Source organism: Phyllostomus discolor, chromosome 3 (genome assembly GCF_004126475.2).
Source record: "Phyllostomus discolor isolate MPI-MPIP mPhyDis1 chromosome 3, mPhyDis1.pri.v3, whole genome shotgun sequence".
Taxonomy (NCBI): Eukaryota; Metazoa; Chordata; class Mammalia; order Chiroptera; family Phyllostomidae; genus Phyllostomus; species Phyllostomus discolor.
Window position 1 is genome coordinate 113,933,328 of NC_040905.2, and position 25,315 is coordinate 113,958,642.

Consider the following 25,315-nt stretch of genomic DNA (forward strand, 5'->3'; position numbering starts at 1 on the left):
GCTGTGTTTATAGCAGTCTATTTTAAGTTGATGGTTGCTTAAGTCCAAACATAATCTATTCACAATCTAACACAGTTTTTACGTATCCCTCCACATTTATGATTTTCTCATTATTTAGTTACTTCTGTGGCATGTGTATCCTCTATTTTATTGTTGTAGCTACACATGATCAATCTACTTTTGCCTTTTAAGCTTTGTACTAGCTTTATAATTGGTTGATCCACTGCATTTACTATGTCTTTGTCTGTAAGAACTTTTCCTTCCTGTATCTTCTTATTCATATTTTAATCTTTTCTACTTAAAGAAGCCCCTTTAACATTTCTTTTTTTAATATATTTTATTGATTATGCTATTACAGTTGTCCCATTTCCCCCCTTCTCTCCCCTCCACCCTGTACCCCTTCTCCCACCCACGTTTCCCCCCTTTAGTTCATGTCCATGTGTCATACTTATGAGTTCTTTAGCTTCTACATTTCCCGTACTATTCTTGCCCTCCCCCTATCTATTTTCAACCTACATTCTATGCTACTTATTCTCTATACCTTTTTCCCCTCTCTCCTCCTCCCACCCCCCTGCTGCTAACCCTCCATGTGCCCTCCATTTCTGTGGTTATGTTCCTGTTCTAATTGTTTACTTAGTTTCTTTTGGTTTTGCTTTAGGTGTGGTTGTTAATAATTGTGAATTTGCTGTCCTTTTACCATACATGTCTTTTCTTTATCTTCTTTTCTTAGATAAGTCCCTTTGGCATTTCATAAAATAAGGGCTTGGTGATGATGAACTCCTTTAACTTGACCTTATCTGAAAAGCACTTTATCTGCCCTTCCATTCTAAATGAGAGCTTTGCTGGATAGAGCAATCTGGGATGTAGGTCCTTGTCTTTCATGACTTGGAATATTTCTTTCCAGCCCCTTCTTGCCTGTAAGGTCTCTTTTGAGAAATCAGCTGACAGTCTGATGGGAACTCCTTTGTAGGTGACTGTTCCCTTATCTCTTGCTGCTTCTAGGATTCTCTCCTTCATTTTTACCTTGGCGTAATTAATGTAATTATGATGTGCCTTGGTGTGTTTCTTCTTGGGTCCAACTTCTTTGGGGCTCTCTGAGCTTCTTGGATTTCTTGGAAGACTGTTCCCTTTGCCAGAATGGGGAAGTTCTCCTTTATTATTTGTTCAAATACGTGCTCAATTTGTTGCTTTTCCCCTTCCCATTCTGGTACCCCTATAATTCGGATGTTGGAACGTTTAAAGGTGTCCTGGATGCTCTTAAGCTTTTCCTCGATTTTTTGAATTCTTATTTCATCATGCTTTCCTGCTTGGTTGATTCTATCTTCCTTCTGGTCCACTGTATTGTTTTGAGACTCAGATTCCTTCCTTTCACTATTGGCTCTCCTCCGTGTATGTTCCTGCATCTCTTTTATGGTAACCTACATCCTTTCATCTAAATTGCGCCAAAATCAACCAATTCCGTGAGCTTTCTGATCACCAGTGTTTTGAACTGTGCATCTAATAGATTGGCTATTTCTTGGTCGCTCAAAAGGATGAGTCCTGGGGGACTGATCTGTTCTGTTGGAAACATATCTTTCCCTGTCTCTCCTTTTTTTTCCCCCCGGTCTGGTCACTCTTGTTACAGTGGGGGGCAGAGCCTTAGGTGTTCACCGGGGCTGGGCACCCCAGTTGCTAGATTGTGACGTTATATGTGGGGGCGGGGGCGGGAGCGGGGACGGGAGGGAACAATGGCAGTAGTTCCGTTCTCCTGGGCTCAGACCCTTCTCTGGGATCCTGGGCTGTGAGCTCTGCCCTGGTCCACGATCGCTGCCTCACTGGGTTCACCAGCCGCAGCTTGCATACTCAGGGATCACCGCTGCGTTCTTGTGCCCTGGATGGCTGTCGCGCCAATTTCGCGCCAAATTTTCCCCGACCTCCGCGCGCCGCTGACCCGCACCAGCCCCGTGCCCACCCAGCTCATCCTCTCCTACCAGTCTGATGTACGGGTCTACTTCAACTTCTTGGCCATCCAACTTCCATTCAGTCAGTTCCTCTGTCAGTTCCGAGTGTTATTCTATCTGTAAATTATTGTTGTTCTAATCTTGGTTGTGCGAGGAGGTACGGTACATCCACCTATTCCTCCATCTTGCCGGAAGTCCTTAACATTTCTTATAATACTGGTTTAGCTTTTTCTTGTCCGGGAAACTCTTTATCTCTCCTTTGATTCTAATTAATGGTTTTGCTAGATAAAGTAATCTTCATTCTAGGTCTTTATTTTTCATCACTCTGAATATTTCATGCCACTACCTCCTGGCTAGCAATGTTTCTGTTGAAAAATCAGCTGATAGTATTATGGGAGCCCCCTTTTATATAACTAACTGCTTTTCTCTTCCTGCTTTTAAGAGTCTCTCTTTGTGTTGAACCTTTGGTAATTTAATTATGATGTGTCTTGGGATGGACCTCTTAGGTTCAAATTGTTTGGGACTGTCTGTGCTTCCTGAACTTTTATGTTTATTTCCTTGATCAGGTTAGGGAATTTTTCAGTCATGAGTTCTTCAAACATATTTTCAATCCCTTGCTCTGTCTCTTTTTCTGGTGCTTCTATAATGTGAATGTTGGTCCACTTGGTGTTGTCCTAGAGGTCTTTTAAACTATCTTCATTTTTTTAATATTTTTTTTCTTTTTGCTGTTCCGACTGGGTATTTTCTGCTACCTCATCTTCCGGATTGCTGATTGAATCCTCTGCTTTATCTAGTCTGCTGTTGAGTCCCTCTGATGTACTCTTTATTTCAGTTATTATATTCTTCATTTCTATTTTATGCAATCTATCTCTTTGATAAAGTTCTCACTGAGTTAGTCCATTCCCCTCTAAGTTCTTTGAGCATTATTACAACCAGTATTTTGAACTCTGTATGTGGTAGATTGCTTGTCTCCATTTTGTGTAGTCTACTTTCTGGAGTTTTGTCCTGTTGTCATTTGGGACGTGTTTGTTTGTCTCATTTTATCTGACTCCCTGTGTTTGTTTCTGTGTGTTAGGTAGGACTGCTATGACTCCCAGTCTTGGCAAAGTTGCCTTATGTAGTAGAGAGGCCCATTGGTGCAGTCTCCCTGGTCACCTGAGCCAGGTGCTCCAGGGGTGTCCTTTGTGTGAGTTGTGTATGCTCTCCTATTGTAGTTGAGCCTTGATTGCTGTTGGCACATCAGTTGGTGGGACTGGCTGTAAGGCTGACTGAGGGCTGGCCATGACTACAGTGGACAAGTTGTTGAGCAAGGGCTGACCCCATGGAGGAGGAGTAGTTTAGCAGGGCTCTAGTGGCAGACAAGTCTGCCCTTCAGGTATGTCATTTGTGGAGCTGGTTGGGTGGTACTTTGATGTGGTCTGAATCCAGCCACCAGATGCATTGGTTCTAGAGCTTCTTGGAAGGCACTCTGGTAGAGACAAGTTCAGTTTCCATTTGTGCCTGGCTTTGGGTGCTCTGATAGGAGCTACAAAATGATCTGTGATTGGTTTCCATTTGTGCTGGGCTTGGGGGTGCTTGGGAGAGGCTATGTGGTGAACTGAGCATAGCTGCCAATCCTAGTGCTTGACTTGGAACGCTTTGGTGGTCACCATGATGTGAGCTGAGGTCAGATGCCACTTGTGCCAGGCTTGTGGTCATTTAGCTATTGCTGTGTGCCAAGTCAACCCTGGCTGGAGCTCATGCCAGGCTTGGGACCACCTGATGAAAATTACAATGCAAGTTGAGACCAGTTTCTAGTTGTACTGAGCTTGGGACTTCTTAGCAAGAGGTAGAGGGCACACCAAGGCAGATGCTCCTTGTTTGGAGTTTATGGACCTTTGAGAGATTTTGGGCAAGTCTGTAGGTCTGCGGCTTAAGCTGAGGCAGGCCACTTATATGAAAAACCCACTGGGAGAAGCTCAGGCATGGCACATGAGTTGGGTGGGGATGTAATCTTAGAGAATCACCAGGGTGAGTCAAACAGTATTAGCGAGATTAATGGAGAACTCATATTTGATGTCTGCCTGCATCTGTGAGCTGAGTGGGAAGTGGGCTCAACAAAGGAACAATGGCACCTGCCAGGGCTCCCATCACCTGAGAGAACTGTCCTGATCCCTGTCCTCCAACCCTTGCCCTGAAGCTAATCAATTTAGTTCTCTGTTTATCTCTGGCACTTTCAAGCTGCTACCCCTTCCCTGGAGCTTGGAGAGAGCAAGTTTGTGAGTGAGTCCCTGTGTGGAACTCAAGAGGAGTGCCTGGACTCCAACAGCCCCCCATATCACTCAGATGCAATTCCTGCTGCTTTTCCCAGCCAAATATTATGGAGGCTCCTCTTCCTGGCACTAGGGCCCTTGGGTGGGAAGTTGGGATCCCTCACTCTTGAGGTGTTGGGGGGGACCTCTGCATCCAAGGTATCCCTCCTGATTCTTATTCACCAAACCTGTGTGTGGAACCTGACTAATCCATGTGTCTGCCCCTCCTACCAGTTTTCTCATGGCTTCTTCTTTATATTCTTGGTTATACACTTCTGTTCAGCTACTGCTCAGGTGGTTCTCAATGATAATTGCTCTATAATTTAGTTATAACTTTGAGGTGGTCATGGGAGCAGGTGACCACAGCACTTACCCACTTTGCATCTTGACTGGTAGCTCTGCAGTGTGTATCTTTTTTTTCCTTCACCCAAGAATATTTTTTTTCATTGGAGAGAGAGAGAGAGAGAAAGAGAGAGAGATTTGTTGCTTTCTTGTATGTGTCCCAACCCGGAATTAAACCCTCAACCTCTGCAGTATCTTTTGTAAGTATCAACAAGCTGACACTAAAATCCGTATGAAATGGCAAAGGAACTAGAATAATCAAAATTATTTTGAAAAAGGAACAAAACTGGAGGACTCCTACTACCTTGTTTCAAGAGTTACTAAAGACACTAACCAAGACAAAATGGTATGCTGAAGCACAGGCAGATAAGCTGGCCCATGTATCAAATTCACTACCCTATTTTCTATAGCCTCTAAACTAAGAATGGTTCTGACAAATCTTAATGGTTGAAAGAACTTCCCATAACCACTATTACTGAATATTGAATAGCTTTTGAAGTTAGCTTTTACAGTGCTGATAAGCGAAATATAGTGTGATATAGTCATTTTGATGACAACCAATGTTGTTTGAATCACAAGCAATGGCAAGCTGCTTTAAGCACTTCCCCTGAGGTCAGAAGATAAAACAAGGAATGAAACTTCCATTCCCACACAAACTTGCAGCAGAGATATCTTCCAAGCTCAAACTATAGTTCCAGCAGCATTTTTTCAGACCCTGACTTAAGTGCAAAGAAAATTTTCATATTTCAAATTCCATTTAACTGTGCAGTTGAGGAGCTTCCACATAACTTTCAATTGGATGTGATTAATTTGTAATGTAATGACTTGTTTAAAAGGCAGAAACCAGGAAAATAATCTAATAGAATTCTGTCAATGGTTTTCAAGCCATAAATGCACTCAATCAATAGCATATCTTCATGGTGAAATACACAAAATCTCATTACAGATCAGCATTAACAGTTGAACAATTACAATCAATTTTGATGATAGGGAACACCGTGAATCCCAGCTAAGCAGTATGCTATCCCATAAAAAAGAACTCCATTTCTCTCATTAGTAAATATGTAGTACAGCCCTGGCTGGTGTGGCTCAGTGGACTGAGCGCTGGCCTGCCAACCAAAAGATTGCCAGTTCAATTCCTGGTCAGGGCACTTGCCTGGGTTGTGGGCCTTATCCCCATTTGGGGTGTGTGATGTTTCTCTCACACACTGAAGTTTCTTTATCTCTCTTTCTCCCTCTCTTCCCCTCTTTTTAAAAATAAATAAATAAAATATTTAAAAGCAAAGAAAACAACCCAATTTGTTAATGGCAAAAGATACCTGAAGATGCTTCACCAAAAAGGATATATGATTGGCAAATATCACTATGAAAACATGCTCAACATTGTTCATTATTAGGGAAGTGCAAATTTAAACCACAATACAATACTACTACATAGCTAATAGGACGGCTAATTTTTTTAAGTACTGACAAAGATACACAGCAACTGGAATTGTTATACATTGTCATTGACAATGCAAAATGGTACAGTCACTTGGGGAAATAGTTTGGCAGTTTCTTCTACACCTAAACATACACTTCTATATGATCCAACAACCCCATTCCCAAGCATTTACCCAAGAAAAATAAAAACTTTTATTTTCAAATGTAAAAATTTTATTTTTACTCAAGAACCTATGCACAAGTAGCTGTAGAAGGCTTTACTCATAATCTCCCCCAAAATGGAAACTGGGCCCTTACTAAGTGCCAAGCACTTTTCTGAGTAATTTGTTCTGATGCATCAAATTCTCACAACAATCCTTTGAGCTGGGAACTATATGATCCTCATTTTACACAAGCAAACAAAGGCACAGAATGGTTAAGTAAAATGTTAAGATTTGAGATTCAATTTGAGGCAGTGTGGTCAGATTCAATATTGGGCTTTAACCACTACAATATAATACCTCTCAATCACTGAGTGAAGGGGTTAGTGTACAGTCATTGGTCTAGAACTGATCCCCAATTATAACATTGTTCCTATGAAAACAGTCAGAGAAGTCCTATTCTAAAATTCTGTATTGAATACCAGCAACTTGGATACTGCTAAACTATATATATATTTGGATAGATAGATATAGATAGATAGAAAGAATTTGTGTCCCTGAAAAGGAAATAGGAGCTCACATTGGTTTCACTTTTAAAAGGCATATGGCATGGATATGGATATATCTATATATGTCAGCCCACTATTGTAATGACTAAGTTTACTGCTTTTTGTAAAGCCATAAGAATTTTTTGAGTGTCATCAGCCACATTAACTTTCGCCATCAATCTTGAGAAATGTCTTAGCCACGGTAACCCCCAAGGAGTATGCCACGGAATCTCTCAGCACATATTCACAAGTGTATGAATGTAATTCCCATACCATAATGTTAACGAGCCCAGGAACCTGAACATCTGGGTTCCAGTCTCAGCTCTAATGTGTGACTTTGAACAAATTATGACCCTTATCTGGGCCTCCAGGTGGAGGGAACAGACTAGATGGAGCAGCTAAGTTTGCCTTCTTTTTTCAAGCGTGGCCCTGAGCAGAAATTCGATGAATTTTTCGGTAATCGCTCAGGAGCACCAGAAGTGTCTAGTCCTATGTAGGCAGTTCTTTTTGAGCAGGAGTCCAGAACCTGAACTCTTCACACATAATCTTCCTTTACCAGTGACCTTCATGCTAGTCACACATGACCCTCCTGATCATGATTACAATTCATTACCATAGCAGGCACCCTGACATGATTAAGAACAAAGCTTTACAGTGACTACTCTTTGCGACTGTGTCCTGATGTGTGTGGTCATTCTGCTTCCAGAACCCGAACCCTCATCTTCCATCTAGGGGAAATGCTGAGTCAGCCAGCTCTGGATTGGGGTGTGCAGACCCAGGATCAGATCTGGAAAGAGCTGGAAGATAACTGCAACGTGTAACCAGTCTAAGTTGGAAATGGCAAAGATTGGTTTTTGAAAGAAAAAATATTGAGTGAGGAAGAGGCAGAGTGAAGAAAAGGACCAGTTGGCCAGGGTCATAGTTTTCTGTTAGACCATTTGGTTGGGAGGAGGGGATGCAGTCTGGGAGGACTCATAGGGAAAAATAGTTTTTAAGATGTTTGCAACACATTAATAATATACTCTCTACCCCTCCTGTAATTGTATTCAACTATTTTTTTCTTTTCTGCATATGCATTACAAAGATGGGGCTATGTAAGTCTAGTTGTGCTCACATTATACCACCACTTACTTGGCATTTATGTGTCAGGCATTGTAATAGCACTTATGCATTTTCTCATTTAACCCTAAAAAATACTTTTGAGTTTGGCATTATTACTACATTATTTTAATATTTAAGGTTAGAAAATTGAGGTTCAGAAAGGTAAAATGATATACCTACTTGTTAAGGGGTCAGGTTAAGATTTAAAACCAGGTTTTTGTGACTTTTCATTCAACAAATATTTACCAAGTGCATTCTCTGTTCTAGGCATGTTAGCACCCCGAGATGCAGCCATAAACTAAACAAAATGCCTTTCCTGTCTACAGCCATACCACCCTGAACTCACGGATCTCGTCTCATCTTGGAAGCTAAGCAGGGTTGGGCCTGGTTAGTATTTGGATGGGAGACAAAATGCCTTTCCTTACTAAGACCACCTTGTGGTGAGGGAGACAGAGCTTAGAAAGGCAAACAAATACGTGAATACCATTTCTGATAATAAAAGGTGCTATGAAGAAAATCAAGTGGGACATTGAGAAGCCCCATCACTAATCAATATTCAATATCAATAAGGAGTCTTCCGGTGGCAGGAGGATAAACCTGATTTGGGTCAATATTTTACAGTGCAATCAGTTGCATGCTCATCCCAAAGGCACACTGGGAGCGGAGCCTGTCTAGTCAGCAGGCGGCACCACAGGTGCTGGCCCACCTGCTGTGGCCCTGAAACCGCTGTTCTTGCCAGAGGCTGGCCGAGTGGCCCCCCTACGGGTGTGCCTTGGGGCGCTGGAGGATCCTCAGTGTCCTCGAGTTTCTTGAGACCGAGACTCTAGTGGGCCAGGCTGCGATGACTGTTGGCCTGTGCCTTCAACAAACAGTCTCGCCCAGGCTACCCTTACATGACCCCAACCATGCCACCAGACCCTCCAGCCCCAGGTGTGCTCAACCAGGCCTTGGAACCCTCTCTGCCACAGGTGACCTTCGCCCTGTCCGGTGACTCCTTCCCGCATAGGTGGTCCCTGCCCCTGCCTCGGGACCCTACCATTCCCAAGGGGCACCGAGCCGAGGTCACCACCCTTCGGTCTAACCCGACCCTTGACCTTCCTGCACAAGGTGCCCCCAATTGGCCTTGGAACCCTCCGGTCCGAGGTGGCCCCAACCATAACCTGAGACTCTCCTGCCTGAAGTGACTTCGATCCGATCTCAGGACCGCCTGGCTTCCCCGCTCAACAGAACTGCACCTGATTACCGTGGTCACATCCTGAAATGCCCAGACATACTGCCCACCCCTACAGCCGTTTTCAGACAGTTCCTCACTCTCCCAGGGTCGACACAAGAGACTGGCTGCCCACTAGTGGTGAGTGAGGCCCGCTCCCTCTCCGTGAGGATCCAGGGGTGGGCAGGCACCGCACCCAACAAGAGACAGTGCTGAAGAGGAAATGGAAGGAGTCCTGAGAAGGTCCAGGTTCCGGCGAGGACTGCGGCAGTGGCTTCACAGCACCTATGAAAAACACGATTCTCAAGGGTCCCAACCCTCGATCACCCCAGGTGTCCAGCGCCACCTGCAGCCTTGGCCCTAGCATTGGGCACTGCGCAGGCGTGAGCGGGGTTGAGTGGCCAGAGGATGGGTGGCACCCGCAGGGGCCGCCCACTACGCATGCGCGAGTCGGACTGCGCGCCCCCTGCAGGATCTTGAACCGCCAGGTGTGTTCGCGTGTCACTGGTTGCAGGCGCCCCCCACCCCGCGGTGGTGGCGGCCTAGTATCTGTTAGCACGGGCGGCTTCCGCGAGGTGGGAGCGGATCCAGGAACTGTAGGAGTGGACCCTGCGAGAAGGCAGCGCGCTGGCCGCCCCCGCCCGGATGCCGAGGGTCGGTGAGTGCAGTCGGGACCCACTGCCTGCCGGCGCGCAGCTGCGGGGCCGCTTCCCTGCCCCGGCCGCCCCCAGCCCTGCTGACCTGCCCCGGACCCCCGCCAACCCGCACTGTCCCTGCTTAGCCGTCGCCCATCCCCACGGGCCCAGCAGGTGCATCGGGAGGGGCCTCCCTAAGGCTTCTCCAACGCTCCAGCCTCTGGGCGTGTCCCCATCCCTGTAAGCAGGTCGCTAAAGCCACAGCCCTCAGAGAAACGTAAACCTTCCCAGAGATAGAATTACTGTGGAATCCTTTATACAGAGCCGAGATAAGACCCGCCGGCTTTCATCCAGCAGGCACTCAGAGCATCTTCTGCGTCCCAGGCTGGGCAGGCTGGGCAGCCAAGGCAGGGCCCCCAAGGATGCTGCTGGCTCACTCTCGGTGCAGAGTCACAATGTGGGTGGGAACCCTTCCCCACACTGGAGTCCACCTTGCTCCTAACCTCTCGGTTCCAGAATGGGGGTCCCGTGGGGGTCCAGGGGTGGGAGTTGTGTAGGGCATAGCAGAAAGGAAACTCCTGGTCCAGGCAGAGGGGGCTGCAACAACCCTATGTAGAACCTCTGGTGTCCATGGTCAGTCTGGATTTGGTATGAATTTGTGTTTACACGGGTATCTGTTCTCACAGAGTACACTATACGCTTTATGAGGGCAGGTTCTGTCTCCTGCAGAAGAGCTTAGGGCAGGTGGCAGGTGTATATTTGGTGCATTTTTGGTTCATGAATGCATGCCCTCTCTTCACTTCCTTGGACCTTGTTTAATTAAAGCTGTTGCCTTATAGGATTATTTGTGTTTGTTTGCCCCTTTGCCTCCTGAATTGTGAGCTCCCTGAAAGTACGGATTGGATCTTGGCAAGGCTTCCACTCCCAGCACACAGTCAGTACCCAGCCCGTGACAGGCACTTAGAAATGGTTGTGAAATGAGTGGCTGAGACCCTGTAACAGAGTGGAGACCCAGGCAAGGTGCAAGTGAAAGAGTTATGCTCTTTACTCCGGAGCAACTGTGTCATTTTATTCAGTACATTTTGATGCTGCCTTTTGTAAACTGGAAAAGATGAAGGCTGTTTTCCTTTAGGAAGTTTGCATCATGGGAAATGTAAGAGAAAGGAAAGATAGGTAAAAATGGATGCCCTGAGAATGTCTCCCTGCCTTTTGCCTTTTTTTAAAGGCAAAATAGGCAACTTCTTTGAAAAATACTTTTTTAATTGAGGCACTATATATATTTGGCCATCAAGATGGCATTGTTCCCTTTCTAAGGTGATCTACCACCATGCTGACAAGAAAGCCATTTGGAACAAGAGAGGGTAGCTCAGGTTTTTGTTTTGTTTTTAATAAAGATTCGAGCTCTCCATGGTGCGTGTGCCAGGCAGTCTCATAGGAACCTGTTGTGACTTAGTATAAACTGGGAAGGCCCAGGTAACACTCCCTGGTTAACAGTTGCTTCTCCACACCAGCTTCCTGAGACAGCAGTCGACTCTCTGTTATTGAGCCTCTCAAGGGGGAAAGATTCTAGAATTCTGAGGAGAATGATGGGCAAGGCTCTGTGAGTGACTGAAAGACTTACTGGACATGGTTCCTGCTCTTGGGGACCTTAGGGTGGAGTTAAAGAGGTGATTTATTCACAAGTAACTGTGGCATAACATAGACTAAGGAAAGCTGCTGAAGGTGTCCAGAGGTAGAGGAGGGATGACTTTCAACAGGAGAAGGTCTCAACTCTGGCTGTACATTAGACTCAGTTGGGAAAGAGTCTCATGCCCAGAGCAGAGCCCAGAATCCCCAGAGATGGGCCTCAGAGGTCAGTTTCTGCCTTAAACACCCCCAGAAGATTCTGCTGTGCAGTCAAGAGGAAGAACCTCTCAACCAGGGTTATCAGTGGCTGCTTCACAGACGTGCTAGGACTGGGCTGAGAAAGTGTAGGATTTCAGAAGGTGAAGATAGATATGGTGGGTGATATTCTAAACCAGTAAACCCACAGAAGGCCCAGACACCCGTGGAAAAGTATAAGGTGTGTCAGTCCCATCCTGGGGGACTCAGGGGCAGTGTGTGAATGGTACAAAGTTATTGGCACATTTGAAGAAATTTGGAGTCAACAGCAGGTAGGAACCTTTGCAGCAGCTGAGTAATGAGTCTGTTGCCTCGCTCCTTACAGAAGACCTATGGTTACCTCTCCCTGGAGCTTCTCAGTTGCCCCATTACCTCATTTTCTACACCTAGAGAGGCAGATGGTCTAGCAGGACTGGGAATGGCACCGAGGGCACAGCAGGTTTTAGAAAAGCAGTCAGACACAGATTTCATAGAACTCTCTTAGAATCACCTTTTTTGGGCCACATCTTTGGCAAAAATATACCCTACTGACTCCCACCACGAGCTTTAGTGTAAACTCAGAGCCATGTAATCCTGAGGAGATGGACACTGCTGGCCCTGAACAGAGCTGGCCCTGAACAGTGCTGAGTGTGAGACCAGCAAACTAGGTCTCCACCAGAGCCTCTCAGTGCAAATGGCCACAGCCTCAAACCAAGCCTGGGTGGCCCAGAGCGGGTGCTCTAGGACAATGACTGAGCCTCGTGGATTTCTTCCCACCTCAACCACGCCAGGACCACTTGTGTAAATAAGTTGCCTAAAAACTTTGTTCTTGTACCTTCTTATGTAAAAGAATTTGAGAGGGGCCCCATATATTATATCTGTTTATAAATTATAGACATATACTACTGTCCTGAATGTTAGGGACATAGAAATACAGGGTGGGACAAAAATAAGTTTATGGTTGTTCATATGGAAAATAATACAACAATTAATGAATAATAATAATAATACAAGAATAAACTCTGTGTTTCACATGCACACTTATAAACCCACTTTTGCCCCATCCTGTCTACACAAATAGAGAGCTTTAAAAGGGATGAGAGGAAAAGTGAACATGATTAAATTTTGTCAATGTACTAATGGTACAAAATCTATCATACCAACATAAGTTGTCTTTAAAACAAAGCCACGTGACCAAGTGAGATTGTGTTCTTTATCTTAATTAGTGTATCCTTTGTTTCTAACTGGATCTTTTTTATGCTGCTGAGGTCCTCACTAAGTTCCTTGAGCATCCTCATAACCAGTGTTCTAAACTGCATCTGATAGGTTGCTTATCCCCATTTTGTTTAGCTTTTTCTGGAGTTTTGATCTGTTCTGTCACTTGGGCCATGTTCTTTTTTTTTTTTTAAGGATTTTATTTATTTATTTTTAGAGAGGGAAGGGATGGAGAAAGAGAGAGAGAGAAACATCAATGTGCAGTTGCTGGGGATCATGGCCTGCAACCCAGGCATGTACCCTGACTGGGAATCGAACCTGCGACACTTTGGTTCGCAGCCCGCGCTCAATCCACTGAGCTATGCCAGCCAGGGCCTGGGCCATGTTCTTTTGTCTCCTCATTTTGGCAGCCTCCCTGTGTTTGTTTCTATGTATTAGGTAGAGCTGCTATGACTCCAAGTCTTGGTAGTGTGGCCTAATGTAGTGGGTGTCCTGTGGGGTCGAGTGGCACAGCCTCCCCAGTCACCCAAGGTGGGTACTTGAGGTGCACCCTTTGCGTGGGCTGAGTATACCTTCCTCTTGTAGTTGATCCTTGGTAGCTGTTGGCAGATCAATGGGAGGGATTTACCAGGCTAGTCAGTTGCAACGACTGGCTATGACCACTGACCACCAGCCTCCACCCTCCGTGGAGGATGAGCTGTGCAGGGACAGGGTGGAGGTGCTCCAACGTGGTCTGTAGCTGTCCATTGAGTGTGCTGGCTCTGGGGTTTCCCAGGTGGTACAGGCCAACATCAGCTCCTACCTGTGTTTTAACTGGGGGCACCCTGCCTGAGTTACAAAGCAATGTGAGATGGCTGCTACTTGTGCTGGATTTGGAGATTCCCAGGCGAAGCCAAGCTGTGATTCTAATCTGGCTGCTGCAGTGTGGGGCCTGGAGCTCACTGAAGCCAGGTGTTCCTTGTTTGATAGGATTTAGGAAGTTATGAAGCATGATCCAAGACCAACCATTCATACGAAAAAAGCAGCTTGTGTGGGCCTGTAAGTTGGGTGGGGCAGTCTCTGGGGATCTCCAAGGTGGGTCAAACAGTGTTGGCCAGGTTGATGGAGTCTCAGATATGGCACCAGCCTACCAGCTCTGTGGGGAGAAGGTTTAGCAAAGAGACAATGGCCTTTGCTCACCCTGATGCCAAACACTTCTGGTCCTCCCCATATGCCCCTGGTGCCTTTCAAGCTGCTACCCTGGTGCTGGAGCTCAGAGGGAGTAAGTCTTAGCAGGTGAGTCTGTGTGTGGGTTCTTTAAGAGAAACTGCTTGGGTCTCCAGATATTTCTTCCACTGACTCAATCCCTGTTGGTTTTGCAGCCAGAAGTTGTGGTGACTTAACTTCCTGACCCAGGAACCCTGGGCTGGAGGGCCTGGGGTGGGTCTGGGACCCCTCACTCCTGAGATATCCCTCCTAAATTTTTATCCACTGGAAGTGGGTGTGGAACCAGCCTGTTCAGCATTTGCACCCCTCCTACCAGCTTGATGAATCTGTTTTCTTTAGTTTCATAGTTGTCAGACTCAATTCAACTCAATTTCTGATGGTTCTAAGTGATAGTTGTTCTATATTTTAGTTGTAATTTTAATGTGGTTGTGAGAAGAGGCGAGCCATGTCTGCCTATGCCGCCATCTTGACCAGAAGTCCTCTTTGAGTTCTTACTCACAAGATAACCAATGAACCTCTGTGTCACAAAAGATCTTCACAATTATTCTTGAGTCACTGCAAAATATTGTGTTACTTTGGCTATTTGCGTTTCTTGATTTTGTTTTGTTTTTAACTGACTACAACCATAAGATCTTGAAGCATGTAATTCCCAACATGTCTGAGAGACTTAAAGTAAACTGGTGCCCCATGTCATGAAACTTGTCTTCCTCCATCAGGATGCCGTGGCTGCTGCCACACAGGCCAACAAGGGTGCCTGGGTCTCCCCATGTATTAAATATTAGTAAAGTCAATTTCTCCTCATTTTTAAAGAAAAATATTTATAGTAAAATTTCTCACCATTCCATTACTCCAGCAGATCATCTTGCTCACCCCACTTGGAGTCCAGTAGTGGGGTTCCCTGGCAGGGACCATACTCTATAAATGTACCTGCTAGTTTCAGCCTGTACTTACAGTGTTTATTGGTATTTGGACATTTCATCTACAGAATCCATTGAATTATATATTTTCACATATTTACTGTGCACTCCACCCCCCCAGAAAAGGATCATGTACTGGGTAAAAGATTAAGCGAAACAAAACACCCTCAAGCAGCATTGCTGCACATTCGGACACCCTCTGCCTCCATGCCCCAGCCCAGCTCCCTTCTTGGCACAGCGTCCAAGCCCTTGCTGGCTCCCCTTTCTGGTTCATTCCCTGCTGCTCCTTCCCCACCACTCCAAACTACTTGCTGTTCCCCACACGCACTCTCACTTCTCTACAATCTTGTAGAGATTGCCCTTCCACCCCAACTAACAAGAAACTTGAGACCAGTCCATCATGTAACCTCCTCCTGGGAGCCTTCCTAGAGTTCTCTTATAAGTACACACACCCCAAATGTGGTCTTTTCCAGAATCTCATGATGCTTTTATTTGGCTTCAGTTTTAGCGATTACAGTACATGCAGCATTCACAGACTGTGAACTCCTTTGATTAAGAACACTGGGATTTTTATTTCCAAATCCTAGTACCTGGTACATTTGCCCATTACACAGTGAGCACTTACCAAATGTTTGTTGGGTAAATAAATGCTTTTTTGTCCTGAAAAGCCACAGATTCTACCAGCAAAAATTAAGTATTTGTCATGCCTTCTTCAGTGTGTACACATGTAGACCCTTACTACTGCTGACTGTTGTGGACTCCCTGTATTGAAAAGGAAGTGCTTTCCTAGCTGAGATAGGTCCTCACCCACCTCTGTCCTCAGGAAAGGTGCTGAGTCCTGGCCAGGACCATGGACAACCACCGTGGTTGTCTGTTCTCTGCCTGATATTGGGAAGTACAAATGTGGCCTTATTGAGACCCCTTCCTTCTCCCCCTGCCTCCCCGCACGCCTGTGCAGACCAAGGCTCCCATGGAAGGATATGTACTGAGCCTGGGACATGACAGGAACACAGGACATAACAGGGTGTGTGCCTTGACCACTTCTGCTCACTGGTCTTGAGGCCCGCTCAACAGTGACCTCTCTAGAAGAATTAACACCATTCCATTCTGTATATGCAGAAATAAAACTTTTTTTTTGGCACAGGCATATAAAAATCAGAGGACATATTTAAGCCCGCAATTTAAAGAACCGACAAATTTAAAAGCGGGTGAATCTGGACTCCTCAGCATACACTAAAGAGTGCTGCTGAGCAGGGGGCCCTGAGCACCTGGGCGCCTGCGAACTGACATGGCCCCTTAGCTCTTAAACTGATGAAAGCTGCTGGAAAAACCATGCTTATTTTTTTTTTAATTTTATCTTTTTAAAAAAGATTTTATTTATTGACTTTTAGAGAGAGGGGAAGGGAAGGAGAAAGAGATGGAGGGAAACATCAATGTGTGAGAGATGCATGGATCAGTTGCCACTTGCGCACCCCGAACCGGGGACCCAGCCTGAAACCCAGGCGTGTGCCCTGACTGGGAATTGAACCTGTGACCTTTCAGTCCACAGGATGCTGCTCAATCCACTGAACCACACCAGCCAGGGCAAAATTTTATCTTTATTATATATTTTTTCCATTACCATTTAGTCCCCTTACAACCCTCCTCCCCTCAGCAGTCCCCACACTGTTGTCCATGTCCATGAGTCATTTTCCTTTTTGCTCAATCCCTCTACCTGCTAACCTCCTTACCGCCCCCTGCCCCACCCCCCCAGCTAACTGTCATCTGTCCTCCATCTATGAGTCTGTCTCTGGGAAAAAACATTTTCAGAGGAATTGTATGTGCCATCAAGAGACTTCTCAGAAATTAGCAGCCCACAGTATGCACTCACTCTGGACCAATTCAGTTACTCACCTAAAAAGCAAATACTGAAATACTCAACAATTTGTGTAATGTTTAATATTTTAACAGTAAGCAAACAAGCCTTTTAGCAGGGACGGGGGTGGGGGGCGGGGAGAAGCCTTCCCTGCCCTTCCTGGCTCCTCTGTCCCTAGAAAAGTGAAGTGAGCCTCTGCAGGGGAAAGTCCTCAGGCTTGCTCTTCTGGGACGGAGGTGGCAGCTTTGCAAGTGGCCAAGTGTTTGCCTTAGAGTAGAACCTGCCTGGGCTAGTTCTGGATCAAGGTCATATCCACTTCTGGGGACTCTTGGTGCTACCAGAGTTAAGTGTTTTAAGGAACTTGAGCTTCCTTTTCTCGTGTACATTTGCTTTTGTAACCAGAAAGCCTTCCCGATTTTGTAATTCCAGGAATCTCCTTTAAATTCTTTGCTACTCAAACAGAACAGATGCAAGTATAGTGTTCGGCGAGACTTTGGATAATGTCCCGCATGTACAAAGCAACAAACTGGGTGCTACGGGAAGACAAAAATAAATAAAATACTTACTAAAGTGGTAGGATCAAGGGACATATTTTCTTTTGGTTTCTAATGTTAGGTTCTGGGAGCAACATATACAAATTTTATAAAGATGTTTACTGCTTTTAGGATACAGAAGGATGTAGCAGTGCAGTGGTTAAAAACACAGCCTGAGGGGTTTAGATCCCGGCTCTTTGGCTTTCTTGCTTTGTGTTCTTGTGCCAGACTTTTCCTCTTGGTTTCTTTGTCTCTAAAAGGGTGTTGATATCAGAAGCCAGAGCTGGATTAGGAGGCTGTGTAAGTATAAAAGTATATATAATATAAAAGCTTCTTATCTTTTAATGCCGCAGAAGAGAACAAACAGCCACCCTAGCAGTCTGGTCCCCGTTTTCCTAAATCCATATTTCTTTGTTATAAGGTCTGTTTTGTTCTAAGTAACATACTTGTAATCTATTTTGCTCTTTGGTTTTCTGACTTGGTGAGGGGTGCTTCATGATTACTTTGCAAATTATGCCTTAGCACACTCCATTTGCCTCAAGGTGCCAAAGAGTCATGCCAGCGAGCAGTGAGCCCCTCCTGATGTCCCAAGAGGTGGCGGTGCTCCTGATCTCCAAGGTTACCCTGCCAGCCCCACCCCAGCGCCCTCCGCGCAGGGCTGCCTCCTTTCGGCCAGTCCTCCAGTAGCACCGGAGGGAGACTGCAGCCAGGAGCCTCTCCCAGGACTCAGGTCAGTTCCCAGACACTGCTGTGCAGCCTCATCGGAAGGTACAGGGTCTGTCTTTCTGCTCCACTGCCGCCCTCCTGCCCCCAGGCCTAGAGAGAGGATTAAGCATGGTGATACTCCTTCCTTGGACAGATTTTTCTGTAAAAGGAAGTCGTAAACTTCTCTGAGCAGAAGACTTCTGAGAACTGTGATCTTTTTTACATTCCTCTCTTGAGATAGAGGAACAAAGTTCATCTTGGCCAGGCCAGATGACCAGGAAACAGCTGGCTCCTACTGGAGGCCCTGTCTTCCCCTCTTAGCCTAACTCACTCACAGCAACCTTCCAGAAACCACAGGCCTCCATGGGTATCATTTAAGTCACTGCTCTCTTGTTACCTGTCTACAGCTGATTTTTAAGACAGTTTTCCACCTTGCTAATTTTAAAAGAATTGGGATAATTTATTATGTTGCCACTTAATAGCACTTTATACATAAATTTTAGCTTTAATTTCTTCATGTCATTAACTGAAAGCCATATTTTAAATTAACTAATAACTTTTTGCAATTGTGTTGTCTACAAATATTTATTGACTACTTTTTATAGCATAAATTTTGAGTAACTATTATTACACTGATATGAAACACAACTTTTCTAAAAGACTTTTTAAAAGTTTTTATTTATTTTTGGGAGGGAACGGGAGGGAGAAAGAGAGGGAGAAAAACATCTACGTGCAAGAGAAACATCGCTTGGGTGCCTTTCACACGCCCCCAACTGGGACCTGGCCTGCAACCCAGCATATGCCCTGACTGGGAATCGAACCAGTGACCTTTCAGGTCACAGGCTGGCACTCAATCCATTGAGCCACACCAGCCAGGGCTGCACACAACTTTTCCAAAAAAATAAAAATGCAAGAGCTTAGTTTTAGAATGGGGCTTTAATGGAAATTATTTTCAGCTGACTGAAGCCAAAAGTGAAACTAGCCATTTTAAAAAAGAAATAAGCTCTCACTGTGCATGCGCTGGGTGTCAAGGCAGGTCATTTGGGCAGCAGTGTCAGCTTGCGTTCACTGATGGGTGACTGACTAGCCGTTTGTCTGAGTCTTCTGGGTGATCTTTACCCACTTAATAGATGGCATTAGGTTAGTATCAGCCTGAACATGGAGCCAATGCATTGAACTCAGAACCCTGCCCCTGTGAGTCACGGAGGTCTCTCCCCACTTAAAGGACTGCAAGCTGTGAAGGGTCCCTCTTGCTCCACCTGCATCCTTGGTGCTCGGACAGAGACTAGGAGCTCTCTGGGGCCTCCCCTCCTCTGCCATCCTTGCTGCCCACCTTACGTCTGAGCAGCCTGGTCCACGCTTCAGCCTCCATGCCTGCATCTTCTGGAACGTGGTGCCTCCATGTTCTGGGCATTTTGGGGTCTTCCTGAGCTAATTCAGACCACCTTCTTCTCTAGCAGGTAAGCATCTAATGAACTCCAAGCTGTCTCTTCTTCTCACACCTGAAATCTAGGGAAATGGTTTTCCCTAAATTGTGAGAGGCCTTTCTAAACCTCCACTCTGGTTTCTGCTGCCTCTTGCATGTGATAATCTCTCAGCAGACTTCCCCAGTGTATGTGCCAGATTTAAATATGACATTCGTGGAAACAGAGGGTAGATTTTCTTTGGAGGAAAATGACCACTCATGGGGAGGCTCAATACCAATGCTCAGAGTTAAAGCAGAAAAAAGTGCTCCTCAGGGTTCACGGAAGGAAAGCACGCTCCACCGTCCCACCCGTGTGTGTGCCTACCTGCGTCCTGCTTCTGGGTCAGCAAGGGCCCCCATCCCAGATGCTCCCCCTTCCTCCATAGCGCTCTCCAAGCTTAGAAATCAACCCCCCACCCCCAAAGCCGGGATAAGTTGAGTTTCCTTTTACTGGTTCCATGTTGGTCGAGAGTAGAGCCAGTCGGGGAGAGGAATTCCGTCAACCTGAATATTTTGCTAAGAAACAGGACATTCGTATGAACTGAAGGAACATGTGAATAGTGTTTATCAAACGATAAATAGCACTCTAGCAGTCAAGTTGCGTATAAAAGCCTATTGTTGACCTCAAGTTTCAGGAGGAAATAAGGTCAGTTTCCTAAAAGAGTGCATTTTTTTAAACATAAGGAGTCAAACTGTTATCTCTCTCTCGTGTGTGCTAGTTTGAGTTAAGATAGTACAAAAGAAGGCCAAGAGAAACATGGAGGGGAGGGGAGTATCCTAAGACTCAATCTTCACCCCTGCCCCTGTGCTGTCTTAAACACAAAGCATGTTTTCACAACACACCCTAACTTCTTGTTTTCCGTCTGTAACTAGCGTTGAGGGCCCCTCCCAGTGAAAAGATGGCAGTGCTCAGGCAGCTGGCACTCCTGCTCTGGAAGAACTACACTTTGCAGGTATGTCCCACTCCTGGGGGCACGGCAGGAAGAACCGTGTACCCGCTGTGTGGGCGCCTTGGGAGGCGGGGCTCAGGGCATGAGTGAAGCTTGAAGGAGAGGGTGTCTCCAGGGGACAGGGCTCTACAAGCCCGCTCCGGTGCCTCTCGATCCGTCAGCACATGATTTCATTCCTCTTGCAGAAGCGGAAGGTCCTGGTGACGGTCTTGGAACTCCTTCTGCCCTTGCTGTTTTCTGGGATCCTGATTTGGCTTCGCTTGAAGATCCAGTCGGAGAACGTGCCCAAGGCCACCATATACCCCAGCCAGTCAATCCAGGAGCTGCCCCTGTTCTTCAGCTTCCCTCCTCCAGGAGACACCTGGGAGCTCGCCTACATCCCATCCCAGAGCGACGCTGTGAAGACCATCACAGAGACGGCCAAGAGGGCACTGATGATCAACATGAGAGGTGAGGTGTCCTGTGAGATCCTTCTCTCTGTGGGGCTCGAGGCCATTCTCCAGACCTAGCATCTCATCTCATTGGCTGTGTCACCAGGGTGAATCCCTCAGCTCTGTCATGTCTTATTATAAAATGGGGACGAGAGTTGTGAGGGCCAAATGAAGTGACATGTGACAGCTTGAGCGGCTCATACTCAGAGAAAGCTCTTTAATCACGTACAAGGGTAAGATGCGGTTTGAGAATGCAGTGCCAAGAACCTTTCCGGGGTGTGGTTTGGGAGGACAGCTCTGAAAATGAGCCATTAGAAAGCCTGCTGAGGGACACTCCTGGTAAACACGTTCTGGTCGCCCTCCTAGCTCTCTGCTTTCAGGATAAAAAGTATTACTCCTTTTTTTCTCCTCTAGATTTTGGCGTAGACCTCCTGTGGCTCTTCTGATTTAGTGTAGCAAACACTTACGGGAAGATCCTGGGTCCCTCACTGAGTGATCACACTGAAACCCTTTGTATGAAATGGGGTCTGGATGACAGAGAAACATTTAATAGGCTATATGTTAGTGTCTACTAAAATTTTTAAGCACACTGCAATGGCTAGGAGAGACGCTAACCCTGGCAGTGGAACCCAGCACAGGGGGGCCGCCACATGCAGCAGGTTATGGACCTGGCGTTGCTGCCGGCCCTTCCTCCAGTCTCACCAGAAACCCAGGGCCGGCTGTGATTGCGAGGTTCTGCTTGTCTTCACAGCAGCCCGCCTCTCCGCCAAAAATAAAAACCTCCTCGAGTCTTAGGAAAGGTTTACACAGCCCTAGAGAAACCTGTAAGTTTTAAGCCTTTTATCTGCAAATAAACGAACTGTCCAGATTTTTCAAGTGGGGCAGGTAACTGGGCAACTCAACTGCATTGCTTCTCACAGTCCGCGGCTTCCCCTCGGAGGAGGACTTTGAGGACTACATCAGGTACAACAACCGCTCCTCCAACGTGCTGGCTGCTGTGGTGTTCGAGCACTCCTTCAACCACAGCAAGGACCCGCTGCCCCTGGCGGTGAGGACTCAGCCCCACAAAGCCAGGTCCTTCCCCACTTTCCCACCTCCCAGCTAATTCAGCCCACAAGAGCACGCTGCCTGCCTGGGAGTAAACATCTGACTTTCCCTTTGGGTCCAGTATTGCCATCTCGGTCCCCACTGACGGAGTCCTGGGGACGTTTTAGCCCATCAGGCCAGAGCAATTTAAAAACCTTGCCTGCTTGAAGAAAGCAGCCTATGAGCCGTCACTGTAGGCCCCTTTATGTCCTCTCATTTCATAAAAGGTGTTTTACTGGTCTCCAGGCCGCTTTGGGTAGAGTCAAATAGGATAGACCAGAAAGCAGCAGATACTTGAGACTGAAATATGATGTGGCATTAGCATTTCAGTTATATATTTTAAACAAACCAAAAAAAAATTATTTTTGCTTGCCCAATGGCATTAAGACTGGGAAGCCATCAAATATCTCTCTAGCATTATTTTGAGAGCCCTCCACTCACGTGTGGAGTTTATGTGGGTAGACAGCAAGAGAGGAATGGCAAAGAACACCCAACGCGCTCCTGAGGGGCTCCCGGCTCCCCCAGCCTGCCCCGGGGCAGGGCCACTGGCTCTGACATTCAGAGACCACGTGGACACTGGCGGGCAGGAGTGGGCTGTGAGGGTGACAGGTTCACAGGATAACAGAGTTCCCTTACCTCTCTCACTTGATCTAGCTGTTTGCTCCTCTGTCTGGATCCCTCAAAGCAACTGGTTTTCTCCTTGTTTCCACAGGTGAAATATCACTTACGGTTCAGTTACACACGAAGAAATTACATGTGGACCCAGACAGGCTCCATTTTCTTGAAAGAGACAGAGGGATGGCACACCAGCTCCCTTTTTCCACTGTTCCCAAACCCAGGACCGAGGGAACCCGCATCCCCTGATGGCGGAGAACCTGGTGAGAAGCACCTTTCAGGTTGTGTCACCCACTCAAGGTGCTGACTGGTGATAACCACCTGAGGAAAGCCACTTTGTATTTCTCTGCAGAAATACTTTTTAATAATATTTGATCTTCTTTGTAGGAGAAAGGAAACATCTAGTTAAACTGTCTTCTGTAAGGCTAAAATAATCTTTGCAAATGGCAAAGGCTCTCTTCCTATTTCTCAGAAGACACATACTCTTTTTTAAAAATATATTATTTATTTATTTTTAGAGAAGGAGAAAGAGAGGGAGAGAAACATCACTGTGAGGTTGCCTATCATGCACCCCCTCCTGGGTATCTGGCCTGCTACCCAGGCATGTGCTCTGACTGGGAATCGAACCAGTGACCATTTCATTCTCAGGCTGGCACTCAATCCACTGCACCACACCAGCCAGGGCCATACTTTTGAATGAAACACATATTTCAGTTTTTAGAGAGCTTCAGTTTTCATTGAATATTTTGGGCTTGAATTTACATTTTTCTTCTCTTCCTTGCTGCCTCTCTATGCAGTTTTATATGCTTTTAAAACTCTGTGGTTGTGTAATTGATCTGTGCTTTAACTGAATTGGTCGGACGGTGGTAGAAGTTGGATCTTGGGTAGCTGTATCCTGTCAGCACGTGTGTTTGTCTGTTCCGTGTGGCTTTAGCAGGCATTCGGCATGTTTGTAGCCTCTGAAACATGGTCACAGCTTGAAACAAGCTAGATAGCCAGGAAGTCACAGGACTAGACATCACCTTCAGGCTGAGGCCCAAGTGCAGGTTCCATAACATCCAGAGTGTTGGAGAGAACACAGGATTCCACAGGTGTGTAGGAGGCAAAGCTTGTTAGAGGTTTTGATGGAAAGACCCAGGAATGTCCTTAAATGGAGAACCAGGCAGACAGGAGGGCGGAAGAAGGCAGCGTGTGTGCAGCCAGTGTTTATGGGCTGGCTAGTGTCAGGGCCTGTCCCCAGGCTAATGTTCCAGGGCAAGATTTTAAATCCAAAAAAGGGGCTAAGATGAGCAAGGCAAGTGAGGTGCACGAGGCCCCAGAGTGAGATTCTGGACAGGTTGCCAACCCTGGAGACGAGGAGAAACACATCAACAGCAGGAGAAAATGGTTGTTGAGACCCAGGGCCTGGGCTAGAGCCCCTGCTTGTGTGGACGGTTTCCTCAAGCTTGGAAACCAACAACAAAAAGTCCTCAGATAAAAGGACTGACACTGACAGATTTCAAGGACATAATATGGATATTAAAAGCAAATAGAAGACTGGAGAAAACATTTTCAGCAAATGACAATGAGTGAATATCTTTTATTATAGAAAGGACTCAGAACGCAGTTAGAAAAACACGAAGGCCCCAAGGAGTGTGGAAAGGATGGGAACCCAGCACGCAGCCGGCCCTGGGTAACCTTAGTCCAGTGTTCTCCCCCCACCCAGCCCCACAGGACTTAGACCCACTGATTCCCTGATAAGAATTTACCCTGGAATAGTAAAGGAAGGAGAAAATCCACGTGCACAAATGTGTTCCCCATAGCTTTACTTACGATCACGAAAGTCTCAGCAATGGGAAAGGACTGATTACAGGGTGATGGCTTCGTTCCACAGAGTGTTTTTGAGCAGCCACACAGGTCATGATGATGAAGACACCGTCATGGGAACACGGCGAGGCCTCAAGAGAGCATGGTGTGTGAGCAGGCAGGCACATGTTTCCTGGGGTGATGCTGTGAAAAGATACTGGCTTTGAAGCCAAAGAGGCCAGGGTCACACCTCAGCTTTGCCCCACCCCCCGTTGTGTGGCTCAGCTGCCTGGGCCTCAGCAGTTCCATCTGTTCAGCGGGGATACTGTTAGCTCCTCTGCAGGCGTATTGTAAAGATGAGAACCAAACCCCCACCCAGCACAACAATGGGTGGCCTTAATTGAGTACCTACAATTATCACAACCATAAAAAGACTTAGAAACCTAAGGGAGACGGTGGAAACACATAGGTGTGATAACCCCATGTAGGGGTATGGTTGGCATACTGCCTCTTCTCTAGAGGCTTCCTGTCTAGAGGCAGGTCCGTGTTAGAGAGCATTGGACATTCTCTATGTCAGTGTTTCATAAGTGAGGGTGCCCACATCACCCAGACCTGCACCCGTGCCCCCTGTTTCCTGGGCTCAGGCCTCAGGAGATCAGGCTGCCTTGTTCTCCCCTGAAGCCACACTGACTCCTTCCTCGGGTTCAGTTCCTCCCCAGTCTAGCTCTGGACTGGAACACCATATCCCCAGTGTATCACTCCTCCCAGGCCCTTCTCATTTTCAGAAATTTAGTACAAACCACTCTGGGGAGTCAAAAAGGGCCAACATGGAGAAACCACAAGGCATGAAAAGCTCTTACAGCCGTGGTGTCTGCCTCCCTTTGAGATGGTAACTCAACGGCAGAGCTCTCTAGTTGGCAGAGTTACAGCCCTCCAACAATGTCCACATCTGAGTCCCCAGACCTGTGACTATGTCAAGACATATGGCAAAGCAGAATTAGGGTGGCCGATGGAATTAAAGTTGCTAATCGGCCAGCCTTAA

General features: G+C 46.5%; 1 protein-coding gene across 4 annotated transcripts in view; it reads left to right on the forward strand.

Moving 5' to 3' along the window:
- Positions 1 to 9,454: 9,454 nt before the first annotated feature.
- ABCA3 (ATP binding cassette subfamily A member 3) overlaps positions 9,455 to 25,315 on the forward strand; it is a 51,619-nt gene continuing 35,758 nt past the window's right edge. Inside the window, exons 1-8 of one of the 4 annotated variants that reach the window (XM_036021018.1) lie at positions 9,463 to 9,673; positions 17,779 to 17,966; positions 19,167 to 19,187; positions 19,252 to 19,401; positions 20,287 to 20,359; positions 20,542 to 20,806; positions 21,708 to 21,835; positions 22,586 to 22,751. In XM_036021018.1, coding sequence (XP_035876911.1) covers positions 19,343 to 19,401; positions 20,287 to 20,359; positions 20,542 to 20,806; positions 21,708 to 21,835; positions 22,586 to 22,751 — 691 coding nt within the window. In that variant the 5' untranslated portion in view covers positions 9,463 to 9,673; positions 17,779 to 17,966; positions 19,167 to 19,187; positions 19,252 to 19,342. Of the gene's footprint in view, positions 9,674 to 17,758; positions 17,967 to 19,071; positions 19,402 to 20,279; positions 20,360 to 20,541; positions 20,807 to 21,707; positions 21,836 to 22,585; positions 22,752 to 25,315 lie in introns of all 4 variants that reach the window. The other 3 variants (XM_028508976.2, XM_036021019.1, XM_036021017.1) reach the window with 3 other exon arrangements.